The sequence below is a fragment of the Chiloscyllium plagiosum genome, unplaced genomic scaffold (assembly GCF_037043375.1).
Source record: "Chiloscyllium plagiosum isolate Xiang-an unplaced genomic scaffold, Cpla_swu_hap1 HiC_scaffold_33, whole genome shotgun sequence".
NCBI lineage: Eukaryota > Metazoa > Chordata > Chondrichthyes > Orectolobiformes > Hemiscylliidae > Chiloscyllium > Chiloscyllium plagiosum.
Window position 1 is genome coordinate 25542659 of NW_028270171.1, and position 19785 is coordinate 25562443.

General features: G+C 40.9%; 1 protein-coding gene across 5 annotated transcripts in view; it reads left to right on the plus strand.

Annotated features, from left to right (window-relative positions):
- The window catches only part of LOC122542317 (ubinuclein-2-like), an 84339-nt gene that overhangs the window by 36276 nt on the left and 28278 nt on the right, over nt 1-19785 (plus strand). For 4 of the 5 annotated variants that reach the window (XM_087978373.1, XM_087978374.1, XM_043679960.2 and 1 more), the window contains 5 exons: nt 731-849; nt 4163-4276; nt 13095-13238; nt 16205-16255; nt 19365-19407. In XM_087978373.1, coding sequence (XP_087834499.1) covers nt 731-849; nt 4163-4276; nt 13095-13238; nt 16205-16255; nt 19365-19407 — 471 coding nt within the window. The remainder of the gene's footprint in view (nt 1-730; nt 850-4162; nt 4277-13094; nt 13239-16204; nt 16256-19364; nt 19408-19785) is intronic. The other variant, XM_087978375.1, reaches the window with a different exon arrangement.

The following is a 19785-nucleotide window of genomic DNA, read 5'->3' on the forward strand; positions in this document are numbered from 1 at the left end:
AGTTTACCTAAGCTGTACATCTTTGGATTGTGGGAGGAAACCGGAGCACCTGGATGAAACCCTTACGCTGTGAAGCAGCAGTTCTAACCACTGAGCCATCATGCCGCCCATGATGTGGAAGTACTGTTGTTGGACTAGGGTGGACAAGGTCAGAAGTCCCACGACACCAGGTTATAGTCCAGTAGATTTATTTGAAATCGCAAGCTTTCCAAGCACTGCCCCTTCACTTCACCTGATGAAGGAGCAGGGCTTTGAAAACTTGTGATTTCAAATAAACCTCTTTGACTATAACCTGGTATCATGTGACTTCTGATCTTAATCAGTAAAGATCAAGGAGTTCTTTCCAGCAACCTAGTCAATGTTTATTTTTCAACTAATGTACTAGAACGGCTCATTATTTTGCTCTGCTGTCAAAGGGAGTTTGTAGCACGTGTTCTGATGAAGAGTCACAGGATTCAAAAAGGTTAATTTTGCTTTCTTCCCATAGATGCTGCTAAATCTGCTGAGTTTTGCCAGCAATTTCTGTTTATATTTCAGATCTTCAGCATCTGCAATTCTTTGTTTCATATTGTTGTAGTGAATGTATTGGCTGCCACACTTGCTGCATTACAACGGCAACTGCACTTCTAAATTTTTTAATTAACTGTGAAGTGCTTTGGGATATCCTGAATTTAGATTAGGCACTATAGATATGCAGATTATTTTCTTAACATCTGTGCTTCCTTCCCAGGATGAGCGGTTACGGGATCCGACACAGAAGCTGAAGGAAGCAGTGGCAAGTGTAATGCCAGCACAACTGGTAAAATATCAGGAAGAACTCCAAGCACATACACAAGCCCGGTTTGCCAAGTATGTTTACCTCTCAGCCCTCTTTTCCAGTTTTTTTTTGCCAAATGCTCTCCCAGATTTGAATGCTAGACCAGAAAAGTCATGGTAAATGTGCTCTCTAAAAGGTTGCTAGAGTTCATTGCTTTATCCTGAGCTACTTTTCACTGTACTTTCTACATTTATTTAAAATTAAGACTGTACCTGTAGTTCCAACCCCCTCATCCAGACTGTTAAAGCGCAAGTTCAGATCTGTGATTCTTTGATACGACTATAAGGGTAGACAAAGGTTTTCCCATTGGGAAGTTTATGAATAGAGTCTTTCAAGCTCAATCCTACACCCTCAGAGCAGACAATGGCAGAACATTCTAGAGAAAACCACATCCGATTAGCACTAAGTCATCCGGATCGAAAGATCTCTAATTCGGTTAACATCTTTGGTTTATCTTGTGCTTTTATTATGTTGTAAAATGTTCCAAATCATTTCAGGGTATTATTATTGGACATGATTTGGCACCAAAGCACATAAGGAAACATTGGAATAAGTGATCAAACACGTGAAAGGTTTCAGGGAATGAATTCAACTATTTAGAGCCCAAGCAGCAGAAGGCAAAGTGATCAGTGGTGGATTATCAATATTGGAGCTACACATGACAACACCAGAAACATCGACTTCTGCACCTCCTAATGCAGCCTGGCTTGCTGTGTTCTTCCAGCCTCATGCCTGTCCCTCCTGATGCTGCCTGGCTTGCTGTGTTCTTCCAGCCTCATGCCTGTCCCTCCTGATGCTGCCTGGCTTGCTATGTTCTTCCAGCCTCATGCCTGTCTACTTTGGATTCTAGCATCTGCAGTTTTTTTGTCTCTGACAAAATTTGAGAGAAAGAGATTGTGAGACTGGAGAAGATTGCAAAGATGAGGAGGAGTGAGGACTATGAACTTGAACATGAATTTTAAACTGTGACCTTGCTAGGCTAGATCTCAGTGTAGATCAGCAAGCAGAGTGGTGATGGATAAGCAGGACTTGGTGCAAGGTAGATTTTGGATGAGCTCAAGACTATGGGTTGGGGACAGGTGGGAGGTTAGCCAGAGTAGCATTGAAATAGCCAAGTCCAGAATTAACAAGAGGAGGAGTGACGGTTTCAAATGCAGTTGGACTGAAGCAATGATGAAGACAAGAAATGTTGTTGAAGTGGAAATGATTATTGTCAGTGATAATTTCACAGATCTTAGCTGAGTTATCAGATGACATTATTATTGATCTGACAATCCTAAATGTAGGATAATGGAATTTCATCAAGGCTTCTTAGATAGCACCTCCCCAATCCATGACCACTACTATCTAGAAGACAAGAGCAGCAGTTATATGAGAACACCACCAACTGCAAGTTCCTGTTAAGCCACTCACCATCCTGGCTGGAATTATATCACCATTTCTTCTGTGGTACAGGCTCAAACTTCTGGAACTCTAACCCTAATGACATTGTGGGTGTCTCTACACCAAATGGACTGCAGTCATTCAAGAAGGCATCTCACCATCCCTTCGAAAGGGCAATTAGGGATAGGCAATAAAAGCTGGCCCAATCGGTGTATCTAACATCCCATGAATTGAGATAAAAGAAACCCTGGGGCTGATGCCTCTTCATTAACACTGTACAGTGGAAATGAAGTGACGCATGGAAGGAGTGAACAAGTTGTAAATGTGCACAGATTAACGAATTGTGGCATCAAACTTAATGTGAGAAGAGGCTGTCATTGCACTGTGTTTTTTCCACTTTGGGTATGGTTGAGGGTGATGATAAACACTGCCACGTACGTGAAGAGGTCCTTTAGCACCAGGACCAAGGATGTCAGCACAATCGCTTCTGGAAGCAGTTGTGTTGTACAAACCTGGAAAAGCAAACATTAACAAACGTAAACCAGTATTAAATTCTGCTGCATGTCCAAGTGTCTTTTACTTTCCTTGTTCTTTTATGGGATTTGGTATCACTGTCTTGGCCAGTTCAAGCAGCAGTTAAGAATGGTCCATGTACTGTGGGTCTGGATACACATCAGACTGGACTGGGTCTGACTGCAGATTTCCTTCCCGAAAGGCTGTTTGTCAACCAGATGGGATTTATAATGATAGTTGTCATGGTTGCCTTTACTGAGACTAGCTTTCAATTCCAAATGGAATAACTGAATTTAAGTACCACCAACTGCCAGAGTGCAATTTGATCCCATGTCCCCACAGAATTAGCCTTGAAACTGGATTGCTAGTACAATGACATTACCACTTCACTACCATCTCCCCACATCATACAGGATAATGATTCTTAATAGAAATTCAAGTTGAACCTTTTTTCCAATCTCTTTCTGTCACAAAGAGAGGTAGGCTATTCAATCCCAAGTCCATGTATCTGTCCTTGCTCCATCGGGCCCCAGAATCCACTGCGTTTTGGAAGAGGAGGAGTTCCAATCTTTTGGCTACACCCTGTGTGCGCTAAACTGTTTCCTGATTTCACTCCTGAATAGGTCTAATTTTAAAGCTGTTCACACTTGGTCTGGATTCCTCCACTGACAGAAATATTTTCTCTGTACAAACCCACTAAAATTGTTTTCATTTTAAAATAACTTCAGATCGGTCCTTGATCATCTGCTGGGAATACAAGCTAGTTTTATTTTATCATTTTAAAACAGTTAATCACATACTGCACAATCTATTAAGCTCAATGGACTTACAGGCGAAGTTAATACATTCTTGTTAATGTAACCCTATAAGCCCAGACATTTTCAGGTGAAATTGTGCTGCACCCAAGGTTAACATAACCTTCCTGAGGTCCAGTATACAGAACTGAATGCAGTTCTCCAGGTTGACAAAGGATGTATACAAATGAACCGCAACTCCTTCCCCATTCGGGAAAGGCCACCATTCCACTACTCTTATATCCATGAATTAACTTTGTTATTTTTGTATCTGGATGTTTAAAGATCCTTTTCTTCTGATCTGTTGCAGAGTGTTAGCATGTGGTCAATAGTTTATAACCTTGAAGCTGTGGTGATCTGTAAAATAAGACAAGCATATGTTCTCTCCTGAGTATTTAAATTTTCATTTTGATTGAGTTGCAGTATGCCGCGTGCGTGCACATACTGACTGCACAAACCCAGTGCATTTCTGGTCTCTTCCCGTGAGGGTCATAGACATTGGTCATGGGCAGTGACTCTGCAGATGGACATTAGAGCAAAAGCAGCTGTTTGTGGATCTGAGGCAAAAAGCGCAGCAGCGGGATGTGGATGAATGTGGAGGGAAGATGCCAGTTCTCTCTACCTCTCCTTACTCATGTGTTGGGTATCTTTTCAGAATGGCGTCTGAAGAGGACCGAGACAAAAATGGTTCTGAAGAGGACGACGATGATAAACCAGGCCGAAGAGTCATGGGACCACGGAAGAAATTTCTTTGGAATGATTATGTCAGGTAGGAATTTCAGAAGCTGAGGACATTCATTTTGAGACTTCCGTACTGACCCTTATATTAGCAGAATAGCTGTCCTATTTGGCCCTGCTACTCTTGGAATTTCAAACTAAAGTAATTTTAAACACACTAGTTCTGTGTCTGACATTTCTTATTATTTCTGTCTTTCTTTCTCGTTCTCTGTATTAGTTTGATTTTGATTTGACAGCTTGCCTTATTGCCAATATCCTGTAATCTTTGTCAGGAAGTTGTGGGTTTGAGTTATGTAACTTGAGTACATGTTACTAGCTGAAGCTGTTATAAAGATTAGATTAGATTACTTACAGTGCGGAAACAGGCCCTTCGGCCCAACAAGTCCACACCGACCCGCCGAAGAGCAACTCACCCAGACCCATTCCCCTACATTTACCCCTTCACCTAACACTACAGGCAATTTACCATGGCCAATTCACCTGATCTGCACATCTTTGGACTGTGGGGGGAAACGGGAGCACCCGGAGGAAACCCATGCAGACACTGGGCGAATGTGCAAACTCCATACAGACAGTTGCCCAAGGTGGGAATTGAACCCGGGTCTCTGGCGCTGTGAGGCAGCAGTGCTAACCACTGTGCCACCGTGCCATCTTTCAGGCGAGAAGTTGAACCAAGGCATGGGCATGGATGATTCCTCTACACTATTTGAAGAAGAACCAAGAGTTCTACCTGTTCTGACAATATTTATTCTTAAAGCAATACCACCAGATTCATTGGCCATACATTAATTTGCTGTTGAGAGATCTTGCTCAATGTAGATAGTCTGCTGTGTAATGGCAGTAACTTTGTCACTGGTTGTAAACACCTTGAGTTTGTTCTCAGGGCATCGTAACATAAACAACAAGAGCACATGTACTTGTTCAACTTATCTACCCCACTCCACTTTTTTTATGCTTGTGTGATGTGGGTGTCACTGACTGGCCAGCATTTATTGCTTGACTGCAGGAGCCTTGCAGAAGATGGTGGTGACAATCTAATTCCTTACTCCACCTTGCTGTCCTATCTCATGTCCTTAATTCCCTTATTATCCAAATATCTACTGATTCCTGTCTTAAATATTTTGATGACTAAGCATCCACAGCAGCATGGATAGAGAATGCTATATTCTAACTTGGAATCTGCGTCCATTAAGTTCATTTCCTGATCAACAGCCACCACAGAGAAGTTGATTGATGCGAGTTTTATCTGGTCACAACCCAGGAGCTAAATACTAAAGTCCTGACTCCTATTTCCCCAAATTGTGTCTGTGTGAAAATTCTTTGAGTAATGGATTGAGCTAGTGATGCAACCTGCAGCTTGACAGTGCTCACCATTGTATGCTCACAGTGACTAGTGGTCATTGAACAGTACACAAGCCACAGCACTACATGGGAATGAAAAAGAAAATCAGGATATATGTAATATTAAGTAAGTTGTTTATTTGCCTTTCCCAAATGCTTTCTGCCCTTTTGAGTTTCTGCCCTGTATTTTATATACAGGATTGATGGGCCAGTTGGTTGCCTCCTGTTCTGTAAAGTCATCTTCAATTGCTTTCATCAGCGACCTTCTCTCCGTCATAAGGTCAGAAGTAAGAATAATCAGTGATGATTGCACGATGTTCAGTCGTCCATGTCTAAATGCAGCAAGACCTGAAAAGTATCCAGGATTGGGCTGAAAAGTGACAAGTAACATTTCACACCACCTAACTGCCAGGAATGGTCATTTTCAGTAAGAGAGAATGTAGCCCCCACCTTTGATATTCAGTGGCTACGCCATCACTAAACTTTCTGCTGTCAACATCCTGGGGATTACCAGTGATCATAAAGTAAACTGAACTAGCCATACAAATACAGTGACTACAACAGCAGTTCAGAGGCGAGAAATACTGCACTGAGTAACTCATCTCCTGACTCTCCAAAGTTTGTTCATTGTCTACAAGGAACATCAGGACTGTGATGGAATACACTCTATTTGCCTGGATATGTGCAGCTCCAACAACACTCAATCCAGGTCAAAGCAGCCTGCTTGATTGTGCTACATCCTTAAACATTCAGTCCCTGCACCACCAATGTTCAGTAGCAGAAGTATGTATCTTCCGCAAGATGCACTGCAGAAATTCACCACCACTTCTTAGCACCTTCTAAGCCCACGACCACCACACCCAGAAGGACAAGTGTGGCAGATACACTAGAACACCACCATCTGCAAGTTCCATTCCAAGCCCCTCACCATCCTGACTTGGAAATATATTGCTATTCCTTCAGTGTTGTTCAATCGAAATCCTGGAATTTCCTCTCAAACAGTGTTGCAGATCTACCTACATCACATGGGCTGTAGCAATTCAAAAAGGGAGAACTAGGAATGGGCAATTAATGCCAGCCTAGTCTGTGACTCTCACATCACGCAAGTGAACTTTTTTTAAAAAAAGTTCTACGAGTCTAGTTTTTCCTTCACCATCCTTTAGTTTTATCTCTACCTCCACTCACAGTGTCAAAGTTCTTCATGTCCTGATTTATAGCTGAGTGCAAGAGTAGGTTTTGAAAGATCAGTGGCCAGTTAGATTGATTTGTACAAGTTTAGATGTTTCACAAAAAAAAGGATTTCTTAAGGTTAGTTCCTGATTATCTTCTATGAACTATAATTGTTTAATTGCACATTTCCTTCCATTAAGCATTACACGTGCTGTAATTTCACCCATTTGCTGTAATGTGACAAAGAATGAGAGTTTGCCCAAGAACGTGTCCCTTAACTCGCATTGTTACAAACATGGGCTGTCAAGCAAGTTGGTTTTCCTGAGGTTTTGGAAGGTGCTATATAAATGTTAGGTTTTTTTTAATATCCCTACACCATGGTCCAATAACCCTCATTTATACCTTCATTTATTTGAGAATTTGGGTTCAACTCTGTGTCTCAGTGAGATCTACTTTTTTAAAATGTTCTCACTTTGTCTCCGAAGATACGATTCATTTCACAGCTACACCACTCTCCTACCTTTCAATGAATAATACCCGCCTGTGTGGCTAGATAATAAATGTTAAGCTGTTCAGACCAGGAAGACATCACAGGAGAACCTTGTTCTCTCCTATCGGAGGTACTGGATAAAGATATATGTATAACAGAGTTATTGGTTGATTGTTCCCACTTCTCAGATTTACCAGGCAAAGTCTTTTGTTGTTACACCCACTCAAGGTAAAATCAGTTAACTCATACAAACTGGAATAGATTGGTATTGCATATCTTTACTAACTGCAATGTTTGAGGAACTCCTTTCAGAGAGAAACTTACCAATCATCTCACTTTATCTGACACTATTATCTTTCAAACTGTTTTCTGTTCACCAGTTGGCAAAAGAAAGTGGATTTGTTTCATTCCCCTGGACTGGCATTGCAGTGAAAAGCTAATTTGCTTGTTTTCTTTAAAGCACTACATACTTGAATGTAACCTTTGCAGGAGATGAGATTTATTGCTCTTCCTAAGTTACCTTTAGTGTGTGGTGATGGGTTGCCTTCTCAGACCTCTGCAGTCCTTTGTAACATTTTAATGCAATTGAGAGGTTTTCTATGGCAGTTATCAAGAGTCACCCGTGTTGGTGTGACTGGAGTCACATAAGGGCCACTGAATAAGGCCAGCAGATTTTCTTACCCACAAGAAGAATGAACCTGATGGGGTTTTGGTACGATCCATGGCTACTTTTACTTGTCCTAGTTTTTTTTTTTAATTCCCACATTTAATGAGTATCAAATTCTCAAGCTGAAGGGAATTGAATTTGTGCCCTCTGGAGAAGCCCAGTAACTTATTCTACCACACATACTTAGATCACTGGCATTTATGTCAACTTTAGCATTTTTTTGGCTCGGTGACTTTTCCAGTTCTTTTCTTTGTGGTGAAATGGTCAAGAGTCCCCAAAAATGACAAACTTTGATGGATAAGTTCCTATCATTGGACAGTGATTAAATAAAGGTGTTTAACATACTGGAATATTTTGAATAGTTGGTACAGAGAGACAAATCCCTCTAGTGGTAAGTTGAGAACAGTGGATGCCATTTAAAATTAGAACTCTTCTATTTAGAAGTGAATTCAGCAAACACTTTTCTCACAAATCTAGTATTCTGTCCCAAAAAGGCACTCAATATTGGAGTTCAAATATTGAAGGCTAAAATTAGTACATTCTTGTTGCTAGAAGGTATCAAGGCTTTTAGAACTACAGATAGACAAGTTGACTTGAAGATTAATCATGACATTGATTGACTGTTGGAATAGCCTTGAGGAGCTAAATGGTTTCTTAATGTTCTATTTTGAGTGTGTACCCTTCACTTTCTGCCGATAGATTTTTCTGTTTTTATCTTTGTTTAGTTCACTGTATCTTCTTTTCCATGAACCCCGAACCAGTTTTCATTATTCCTGTTTGTGTTGTTCATATTATGTATATTCAGTCTTCTCTCTTTTTCCTTTGAGTCTATGTTGCTGTACTTACTAAAACTCTTGTATGCAGCACCTGTCTCTCGCTTCCACATGGATCTTATAACAGATTCCCAATTAATCACCAGTACCTATAAACTGTTCATCACTGCTGCTCTTGGCAGATCTCTTCTCGGCATGCATAAACTGGCGCACAACAGTGGCAAAGGGCCATGCGTCAGGAACATTTGCAACAGAAAAGGGATATTTAGAGCATTGTGGTAGTGCTGGCTCTTTGATAAAATTCCGAATCAGTCTCACTTCCTTGGTCTTTCCCATTGTCTATGCAAAGACTGACTGATTACTTTTTCAGCAATTTCCACTTCTGTCACCGTTAATGCAATGCTGTCAGCTCAACCAACTGAGAGGAACTGATGAGTTGCAGAACCCTTGTGAAAGTGACCATTTTGCATTTTGTTGTTTAGAAAAATGCAGCTGCAGCCAATTGATGGAAAGTGCCTGAAGGAATTCCAAGAGCTTCCTCTTAATCAGGGTTCTCTTATAGCTTTAGTTAGCAGCTTGACTTCTTTCAGTAAGAGGCAGAATTTTAGCAGTGCAGAATAAGTATAGTGAGATAAGAAACTTTTTAAAGCCATCAGTTCCTGCTTATAGAGGACACACAGTCATAGAAATGGATAATTGGAGATATAGTTGACCATGTAGGGTGTTAGGACCCTGGTCTTTTATCTTTGACATCTGAGTTTAAATCCATTTTAACAGACGCAAAATACTGCAGATGCTGGATTTCTGAAATAAAAACTGAAAATCCTGGAAAAACTCTACAGGTCTGGCAGCATCTGTAGAGAGAGAAACAGTTAATGTTTCAAAACCTATGATACCTCTTGTTCTGAAGAAATCATGGTACTCAAAGCATGAGCTCTGTTTGTCTGTACACAGATGCTGCCAGACCTGCAGATTTTCTCCTGTGCTTTGTTTTTATTTCAAAGCCATTAATCGCTGATGTAATGAAGTTTCTCCCAGTACTGAGTTCAGCTAGCCGAGCATCTCAGTTTCTAATAGGCATAGGCCTGACAGCAGCTGCCAACATTTTGGCCTAAGTCCATTGTCCTGGTTAACAAGGATGGTGTCAGCAGCTGTTGATGTTCTGAGGTTCTGAATACTATGCATTTTACCAAATCAGTCTGGGTAGTTTCCTTCCACAGCTTTGGCTCAGTGGTAAACCCCTCTTTGGGTCAAAAGATTGTGGGTTCAAATCCCATTCCAGTAAATTGATCAAAAAAGATTCCAGGCTGACAATCCAATGCTGTACAGAGGTGTACTGTACTGTCCAAGTTGCCATCCTTCAGATGAATTGAAGCCATAGCTGCCCCCTCAAATGGGCACAGAGATCTCGTGACACCTTTCAAAGAAGTGCATAGAGTTCTCCCTGGTGTCTTGGCTGGTATGTGTATCTCAGCTAATATTATTGTTCAAATGATATAGTCATTAACTAAATGCTGGCTAAGCTGCACCCTGTTTTATTTCCTGCATTACAGCAATGTTGAGACTTCAAAAATGTTTCACTGGTTTTGGGAAGTCACAGAAAAGTGTGATTTCCTTCATATGTTTTCCCTCTGACCAGTTGTTCATGAATTCCAAGGTTGACTTCCTGTAAGCATGACACTTTGGAATGAAGGTCAAGACTTTCACAAGGGTGCAAAGGATTTCTTACAATACGTTATAGCACAGGAACAGGCCCTTCGACCCACCAAGCCTGCAGCAATTGCTAAAGATTATTTAAACCCACTAATTATTGCCCATATGTGGTTTTTATCCCTCTGTTCGCCTCCTGTTCACGTGTGTCTCAAGATGTGCCTTAAACGTTACTAACGTGCCTGCTTCCCCCACCTCCACTGGCAGTGCATTCCAGGCACTCACCCCCCCCTCTGTGTGAAACAACTTTCCCTGCACTCCTCCGCTAAACTTTTTCCCTTTCACCTTAAACCTGTGCCCTCTTGTAGTTTCTACCCTGGAAAAAGCCTCTGACTATTCTCCCCATCCATGTATGTCTTCATTCTTTCAGGTCGCTCCTCAGCTTCCATCTTTACACTGAAAACAATTTGAGTTCATCCAACCTCTCCTCATAATTAAAACCCTCCAGACCAGGCGATATCCTTGTAAAACTTCTCTGCACCTTCTCCAAAGCATCCACTAACTTCTGGTAGTGTGGCGACCAGAACTGCAATCCACATTCCAAATGTGGCCTAATTAAAGTTTTACACAGCTGTAATGTAACTTGCCAAATTTTATATTCGGTGCCCTAGCCGATGAAGGCAAGCATGCTGTATGCCTCCTTGATCACCTTATCCACCTGTGGTGCCACTTTCAGGGATCTGTGGACCTGTTTGCCCATATCCCTCCACATGCTGATGCTCCTAAGGTTCCTGCCATTTTTTGTACAATTTCCACCTGAATTTGATCTTCCAAAATGCATCACCTAGCATTTGTCCGAATTAAACTCCACCTGCCATTTCTCTGCCCAAGTCTGCAAACTATCCAAATCCCACTGTATCCATTAACAATCCTCCTCACTATCTACAAACTTACAAATCAGACCATCTACGTTTTCCTCCAGATCATTTATGTATATATTACAAACAACAAATGTCCCAGCACCAATCCCTGCAGAACATCATTAGTTGCTAATCTCCATTCTGAAAAGCACCTTTCCTCCACTACTGTCTTCCATGACCAAGTCAATTTTGTATCCATTTAGCCAGCTCATTCCAGATCCCAGGAGACGCTGTCTTTTGTACCAGCCTGCTATAAGGTGCCCTATCAAATGCCTTACTAAAGTCCATGTAGACAACATTTTCTTCACAGGGCTTCAGTTGTGTGGACAAGCAAAAGGTTTTGGCTGACAATTTTTAATGACCTGTACTTTTGCAGTGTTTTCCCAATCAACTTTTATCTGGACTGAGTGTTAGAAAGGTTTTCGACCTTGGAATATATCTGACCTACACACTCATTTCTCTCCAGCAGGGACCCTCTGGATAGAAATTAGGCAATCAGGATAAAGAGTTTTCCTAAAATCAGCTGACAGTCTGATGAATTGTTCTGATCTGTAAAGCTCTACCTATACTCTGTGGTCTAGTAGGACAACTGCGTAAAATGATAGAGTTGCTGCAATATCTATCAGTGATTTCAAAGAAATACGGGCTTTAAGTTGGGAGACCGTATCTTGAATGGTGACCACAATTATTGGTTGTGTGATAAAAGAAATAAACTTGTTGCGTATAATCTTTGGTAAATTCATAGAACCATACAGCACAAAAATGGATCTTTTGGCCTATTCTATGGTACCTGTAACAGCTAGTTTATTTTTAAATATATGATCAGTTCTATCTCACATTTAACTTTGAATCTGCTTATGCCATAATTTTAGTTTGGGGCTTTCCAAACTAGGGTTATTAGCTGCTGCAGAGCTCTGGCAAAACCCCTCATTCTCACAGGTTTTATCCCCCCCCCCCCCCCCCCCCCCCCTCACCTTGAACCCATCCCACCCCTCACAGTTGTCACCACAATATTCAAACCTCAAAATGTCACCAGGGGGAAAAGTTTGGGATGCACTGTTTTAGGCAGCTGATTAAAATAAAAATTGTCTTCATCCACCCCAAATCCTGCTTAGGCCTATTGTTTTCAATCTGTTCTCTTATTATGAATTCTCCTGCCAGTGGAAGGTCTACTTGCTCATTCTTGATCAAAGTCACTGATAAATTAAGATCGCTGTTGAATTCTCCCATAACCACCTTTGTGCGAAGGAGACCAGTCCCACCACCTTTTGGTTTCTCCATAAACTGAAACTCATCCCAGTGAAGAAACACCTTTTGTGCCCTCTCCAAGGCCTTGATCTCCTTCCTAAAATATGATGCCTGCAGTTTGAATCACTTCTCCAGCTGAGACTTGACCTCCTTAACAAAGGCAAAACTGCCTTGCTTTCAAACGGCTTTACCTGCTGGTTCTGCCATCTAGAAAGTTCAGTCTGCCTTTGTAGTTGTTACAGTTGTGTTTAACACTGGAGAGTCTGCTGAGGATTGTACTCTAATAATTCGTACCGAGGTTTGACTATGACTGGCTATCTACAGGTATAGCGAAACATTTAAAGCAGGAGAGACACACTGGAAGTAAATCTGGTTCTGCCAAGTTAGGTACTGGCTGTCTGGGTTCTCATGTGAGTTGTCATTTGGCAACAATGGAAGATTGACAATCCATTGGATCCATACAACAGCTAAGGGCAACACCTTCAGGAGAGGACAATAGAAATTTGGTATAAAGAAAATGGAGATTGTGAACAATAACCAAGAAAGTGTCCAAATTCTGACAACACTCTGTTTATCATTGCTGTGATCAGGGACCTGCTATGTAACCTGGTGAAGATAAAACTGGGATGTTATGAACTGGAACAAAACAAGTCACAGTCAGCAGAGGATTATCTGAAAGCCTTTATGGAGACTGAGGTGAAACCTATTTGGCCCAAAGGCTGGATGCAGGCACGGTAAGATGGGCTGCGGTTTATAGTCTCTCTCTCTCTCATTTTGAAGAGAAACAAATGATTTGCACAATAACAGATCCTTGAGCATTAGTTTCATTTATTGAGCATTTTCTTCCGTCTTGATTGCATTTCAATCATTCTTCCCCCCCACCCCCCGTTCAATCATGGCCTTTTCTGGAATGACAGGGTAGTTATTCAGAGGGCTGGTCACAACCCCTTTCCAGCAAGAGCACTGGCTAGCATTGAGTACATGGATCCCATCTCAAACTCCGTCAGCATGGCTCAGTGAGTAGCTTACTAGCTTCTGAGTATTTGAGATGTGGGTTCAAATGTTCAGAAGCTTGAGCTCCATATGACTGATACTGAAATGTTGTACCAAGGCACTGCTGCAGTGTTGGAGATGCAGTGGAATGTGAAACTGAGGTTCCTGTCTGCCCCAGTAGATGTAAAAGATTCTGTAGCCTTGTTTCAAACACTGGAGCTAAATGCGAATTCACTGCTGCGTTTCCTACATTACAACTGTGACTGTACTTTAAGAAGCACTTAATTGACTGCAAAATGCTTTGTAACTTCCTGGCGTTTGAAAAGCATTATAGAAATCAATTATTTTAAAATGTGGCTTCTGGTTCACTTTAATGAAGCTTGAGATGGCCTCTGCATATAAATGTTCTCGTATGAGAAGAAAGATCTGGGCTAGGTCTTAACCACTTCAATGTCTCCCCAGAACACAGTTTACCATGTTTTTCACTGGTGAGCACACTGCCTCAACAATTCACAACTCAAGAATAATTTCTTTGAGTTGGGTAGCTCTTTAAAATTAAGTATCTGCAGCATAGAATCAAGTCTTTGTTGGACGTGCAATTTCTGCAGCACAATACATTGCCCCCAGTGCGTCATTAGAGCAGGAGTAAAGCAGATCGATCACTTACTGAGAACCTTCAAAAATGGTAGGCCATGTCTGAGAAGATATTTGAAAAGGCTGTGTTTGTGGCATTGCGGTGTTGACAGAGCAGCTTGAACAATAGGCACCAACACTGCCCCCTCCATCTCTCTACCAAACCCTCTAAAGTTGCTGAAGAATTGTTGCTTGGGATTTGTGTGTTAACTTTCCCCAGAGTTGAGCTCCTACCCATCTTAATTGAACATTCAAGTGAGTTGGTGGGAGGAAAGATATGAGTGAATGATGCAAAAATGGAAACATTTGAGGCAACTCTGACACTTACTGCTGCCATGAAATTTGAGCAGTTGGATAAAGTGGCATTGTAGGACCTCCTGTCTAACCTTTTTGATCTAGAAACACTGGGTCCTGACAAATCTGAAATAAATCATGGACCTTTACAGTTCAGAAGAAGGCCATCCAGCTCATCTAATAGTGAATAAATAGTCTCAATCCCCCTCCCTTTCCACATAACCCTGGAAATGTTTTGATCAAGTTCCCTTTGCACAGTTACTGTTGAGTCTGCTTCCACTCCCTTTCAGGCAGCACGTTCCAGATCATCATAACTAAATAAAAAAGATGTGTCTCCCTGTTGTCCGTTTGACAGGTATTTTAAATCAATTTGTCAGTTTTCTGAGTAGTATCCCTCCACCAGTAGTTAACCTTACTCCTGTCATTGCGAGGACAGTTATCAAAAATTACAGAGGGACCTTGATCAGATGGGGAAGTGGGCTGAGGATTGGTAAATGCAGTTCAATACAGATAAGTGTGAGGTGTTGCACTTTGGAAAGTCAAACCAAGATAGGACTTATTCAATGAATGGTAAGGTCGTGAGGAGTGTTGTGGAATGAAGGGACCTAGGAGTACAAGTATATCGTTCTTTGAAAGCAGAGTCACAGGTAAACAGGGTGGTGAAGAAGGCATTTAGCATGCTGGCCTTCATCGGTCGAGGCACTGAGTATAGAAGTTGGTTGTTATGTTACAGTTGTGTAAGTCGTTGTTGAGGCCACACTTGGAGTATTGTATACAGTTTTGGTCACCCTGTTATAGGAAAGACATAGTTAAACTGGAAACAGTGCAAAGGAGATTTACGATGATGTTGCCAGGACAAGTAGACCTGAGTTGTAGGACGAGGTTGACCAGGATAGGACTTTATTCCTTGGGACATAGGAGATTGAGGGGTGACTTTATTGAGGTATATAAAATCATGAGTGGCATAGATAGGATGAATACATGTACTCTTGTTCCCAAGGATGGTGAATTGAAAACGAGGTTTAGGGTGAGGGGAAAAATAAAGGACCTGAGGGCCAACTTCATGCAGAGAGTGGTGCATATATGGAATGACCTGCCAGAGAAAGTAGTTGAGGCAGGTACAATAGCAACATTTAAAAAACATTTAGATAGATATATGGATGGGAAAGGTTTAGCTGAATGGGCACTATGGTTAGTTTGGGCCAAAGGATCTGTTTCCATGCTGTATTACTCTATGACTTATTGCCTTGCTGATTTAAAGACTTTTTTTCTTATACAGGCATGTGTTTTTAAAAGCTCTGCTCAAAGCCAAATTGCACGTATCTTCTCGACAGGGTGATTTCAGTCTCCAAGGTTCCCAATGTACAAAAATGGGATGTAAGGAAAATTGTGGCACAATAATCAGTGCGTCTTTGAACGCTGTTGTACAGGCATCCCAACCCTGGGGAGAAAACATAAAATACCTTTGAACTGTTAGACAGCCCTGAAAGGGCGGAAGCTGACAGCAAAGCCAGGTTGAGAGGCACAGAGATAACTAGTATGAATAAAGGTTGATGCCATTACCCAGTAAATGGACGTCATTCTTAGATAAGGATTAAAATCCTGTTGTTAATGCAGTGACTGAGAAGTTTTACTCTGCAGCTGTCACTGAAACCTTGGGATTCTGTTGACATCCCACATTCCAATCAGCAGAAATATAGCACAGACCATCCATCTCCTAAAAATCACTGATGATCCTGAATCTCGGACCATAATACCACTGTTTGTTTTTCTGTTTCAGGATGCTGCTTAAAGAGAGCAAGAGAGTGCACAATCACCTGACTGCCACTCCGTGAGTAAAATCATAGCCAGTTTTTTTTTTCTTCTATCTATTTCCTATTCTTCCCTCTGCAGGCACAAATTCCTTCTTGAAATGAGTTCTGCAGAGCTTATTATTCCCACTGTCTAGGTGGATACATGACAAAAAATGGGTGTCTGGGAGAAGGAGCAAAGAATGCCAGTAGAAACAGGTTTAACAGCTTCAGGTGGCAAAAATCTGAGGAAACAAAAAGTCCTTAAAGAAATAAGATGTCAATTCATTTGAAAGGATGAACAGTGACTGGGAGTTATCTGATGAATGCAAGATAGTTGGGCAGTAAAAACAAGCTTTTAGTGAATTGTGAACATGGGAGATCAGGGTGCAAATTCAGTCAGTAACACTGATTGGCATGAGTGAACAAATCAATGCCATTTTCATCACATCAGGTTACTCCCAGTGTCTTCAGGGATTGAATTTAGAGACTCTACCCTCTTTTTCATAGGAAAGTTTCGAGGAACTGTGCTTGGAATGGGTTCCAATAAAGAGTCATTGGTCTCAAAATGTTAATTTTATTTCTGTCTCCACTAATGCTGCCAGACCTGCTGAGTTTCTCCAGCATCTATTTTTATTCCTTCATCACATCTGCACTGAAAAGTAGACGGATTGGGAAGTCGACTAAATCTGTGTCCTACACAGTCCATCCTCTCCTGTCAAGGAAATTCTGATTAGCACAGAATCTTTCAGCATAGGAGGACACCCTTTGACTCACTGTGCCTGCTCTGCCGCCTTGGTAGAGCTAGTCAATCTTTCCAGTTGGTCCCACCCCCCTATCTTTCCTCAAAGCCCTGCAAATTGTCTCTCTTTTCAAGTATTTATCCAGTTCCCTTTGAAGGTTACTATTCAGTTTGTCTCCAGATAATAACTTGCTTTATAAAACAAATTTCCCATTTCACCTCTGGCTTTTTTGCAAATTGTTTGAAACAGTTTTGCTAATTAATTAAAGATCATTCTTAATTTTGGAAGTGGCTTTGTCTTATTTACTTTGTAAAGAATTCTGATTAATTTTGGACACTTGTGTTAAATTTCTCCTCAATGTTCTTTGCTGTGTGGCAAACAATCTCAAATTCATGCATCTCTGCACATTATTGAAGTTCCTTGTGGAGATTGTGCTATGCGTTCTCTCCAAAGTTTTTCTCTGAAACTACCCACTCAACAATCATACTGGTGGTATATATATTTACCAAACAGACTGTTCAAGGACATGAAATCATTACTGCTTTTTTTAAATGAAAATGATTGAATATGTTGGAAAGCTCCTTGGAATAATCCTGTAAAATTATTTTAGTGTGCTAGTCAACAAGAGGAATTTCTGCCGACACCATTAAATGCTGTCCTTAAAATTACCGCAATTGCTTTGAGAGACAACAAAGAGGTTTCAAGTGGTCTGGAAAGTAATGTAACACCTACTGGCCAATTATGCAGGAGTATCCAGTGGTCATAACCTGCAAACACACCATAATATGCAATTTTCTTTTCTTTACACAAGCAATTTAAAGTTAAAAATTAAAATTGAATAGTCATCAAAAATTGAGTTTGATCAGAAGTAAGTGCATCGTATGCAATTGTATAAAACATATATTACTGTCACACATTTCTATAGCATCTTTAGTTAAGAAACTTACAGGAGCAATATAGTTGCAAGTCCATACACATTACACTAAAACTTGCATTTCACGATTTCGGGGGAGTGTGGTTCAATGAGAATAAAAAATTCCTCCAATGCTGTCACACAGTCATAAACAGAATCAATCAGTACTGTGCTGATAATCTGCTAGCAGTCAATGCCAAACCACTCGTACTAACAATATGCTGTCACTGATCAAATGTACATTTCCAGCACTCACTCCAGCTGCAAGACCTTATGAAAAGTTATATTTTTACTGAGTTGACACATAACTTCACTCAAAAAGTTGCAAATCTTTGAAATTCTCTGCCCCAGACAATTGTAGAGTCTCCATCAGTGAACACATTTAAGGCTAGGGTGGAGAGATTTTTGGTCTTTCTGAGAATCAAGCGAATTGGGAGTGGACAGGAAAGTGGAGTTGAAGGCCAGAATCAGGTTGTCATATTGAATGGTAGAACGCACTCAATGGGTCATATGGTCTACTGCTCCTCTGTTCCTTTTGTACCTGTAAATTCCTTTTTCTGTCCATTTGAATGACCAATAATTAATTTCGTGGAGCGCACCAGTAAACAAACATGAAATGATTTGGGATGCAGGATGGGAGTTGTTCCAGCACTGGGATACCCAAAACCTAAATAAAGCAATGATTTGGAGGTGCTGGTATTGGACTGGGGTGTATAAAGTTAAAAATCTCACAACACTAGGTTATAGTATCAACCACAACCACCTGATAAAGGAGCAGCACTCTGAAAGCTAGTGCTTCCAAATAAACCTGTTGGACTATAACCTGGCGTTGTGTGATTTTTAACTAAATAAAGTGAATTAGCAGATATAATGGTGTGGTGGTCCTGGCACTGGGTTTCCTCATCAAAGATACTAAATTCAAATTCCATTCTTGCAAACAGAGATAATAAATTTGGCTGATGTATGGGCTAGTATCAAAAAGAAAATGGATCATAAGGGCCAATGGATTATCCATAAGATCCCAACGGGTTCAATAACATTCTTCAAGAGAGTGATCCTGCCTCCCTGTCTATCCATAATGGCCTCCACCTGATAAAATCGATCACATCCTGATGTGGCAAACCAGCACCAGCCAATCAGGATCCACTGCCACTATCTCACTGTATTAGGATTAGGACTAAATGCTGCCATATCAGTATCACATCCTGAGGACAAATAATGGAACAAAAAGAATATTCCCCCAAGCTGAAATGAGAGTTGGAAGTGTGCAGTAGGTTATTCAGTGGTAAAAAGAGAGCTTGAGGTTTCGGGGAAAATGCTTCTTCAAAACTGACCAAAGAATTCACATAAACATTCATTTTGCTTTCTCTTTTGAATGCTAACTGAAGTGCTATGCATTTTACATTATGTTTTTTGTTTGTAATCCCTTTTGAGCAATTTTCTTCAAGTTGTTGGAGTCAAAGTTTATTTTTCTCACTGTCTTTCCTTTCCCAGGGCCAAGAAGAAGGTGATATTTGCCCCAAAACCTAAAGTAAAGGTGAATTTTTCTCTCTTTCCCTCAAGTAAATATTTCTTGGATTTGCAGAAGAACCTCAATTATCTGAAGGATATGGGTGGGGTGTATTTCATTCGGTTAATTGAAGTCCAGCTAATTGAATACCAGATAACATAGTTTAGCCAAGCATCGGGACCTTGCGACCTTGCCAGATAATCCAAAATTTGGATAATCGAATACCGGATAATCAAGGTTCCTCTGTATTTAAAATAGGTTACACCCAGATTATGGAAAGGAAGATATAGTGCCCCATCAAAAATGCAGTGAATTGCTTTGGGGACTAGTGTACATGCAGACAAACCATATGTTCCTTTAGCCTTGCTCTGTGTATCTGTTGAGGATTGGGGATGAGTGCGGGTG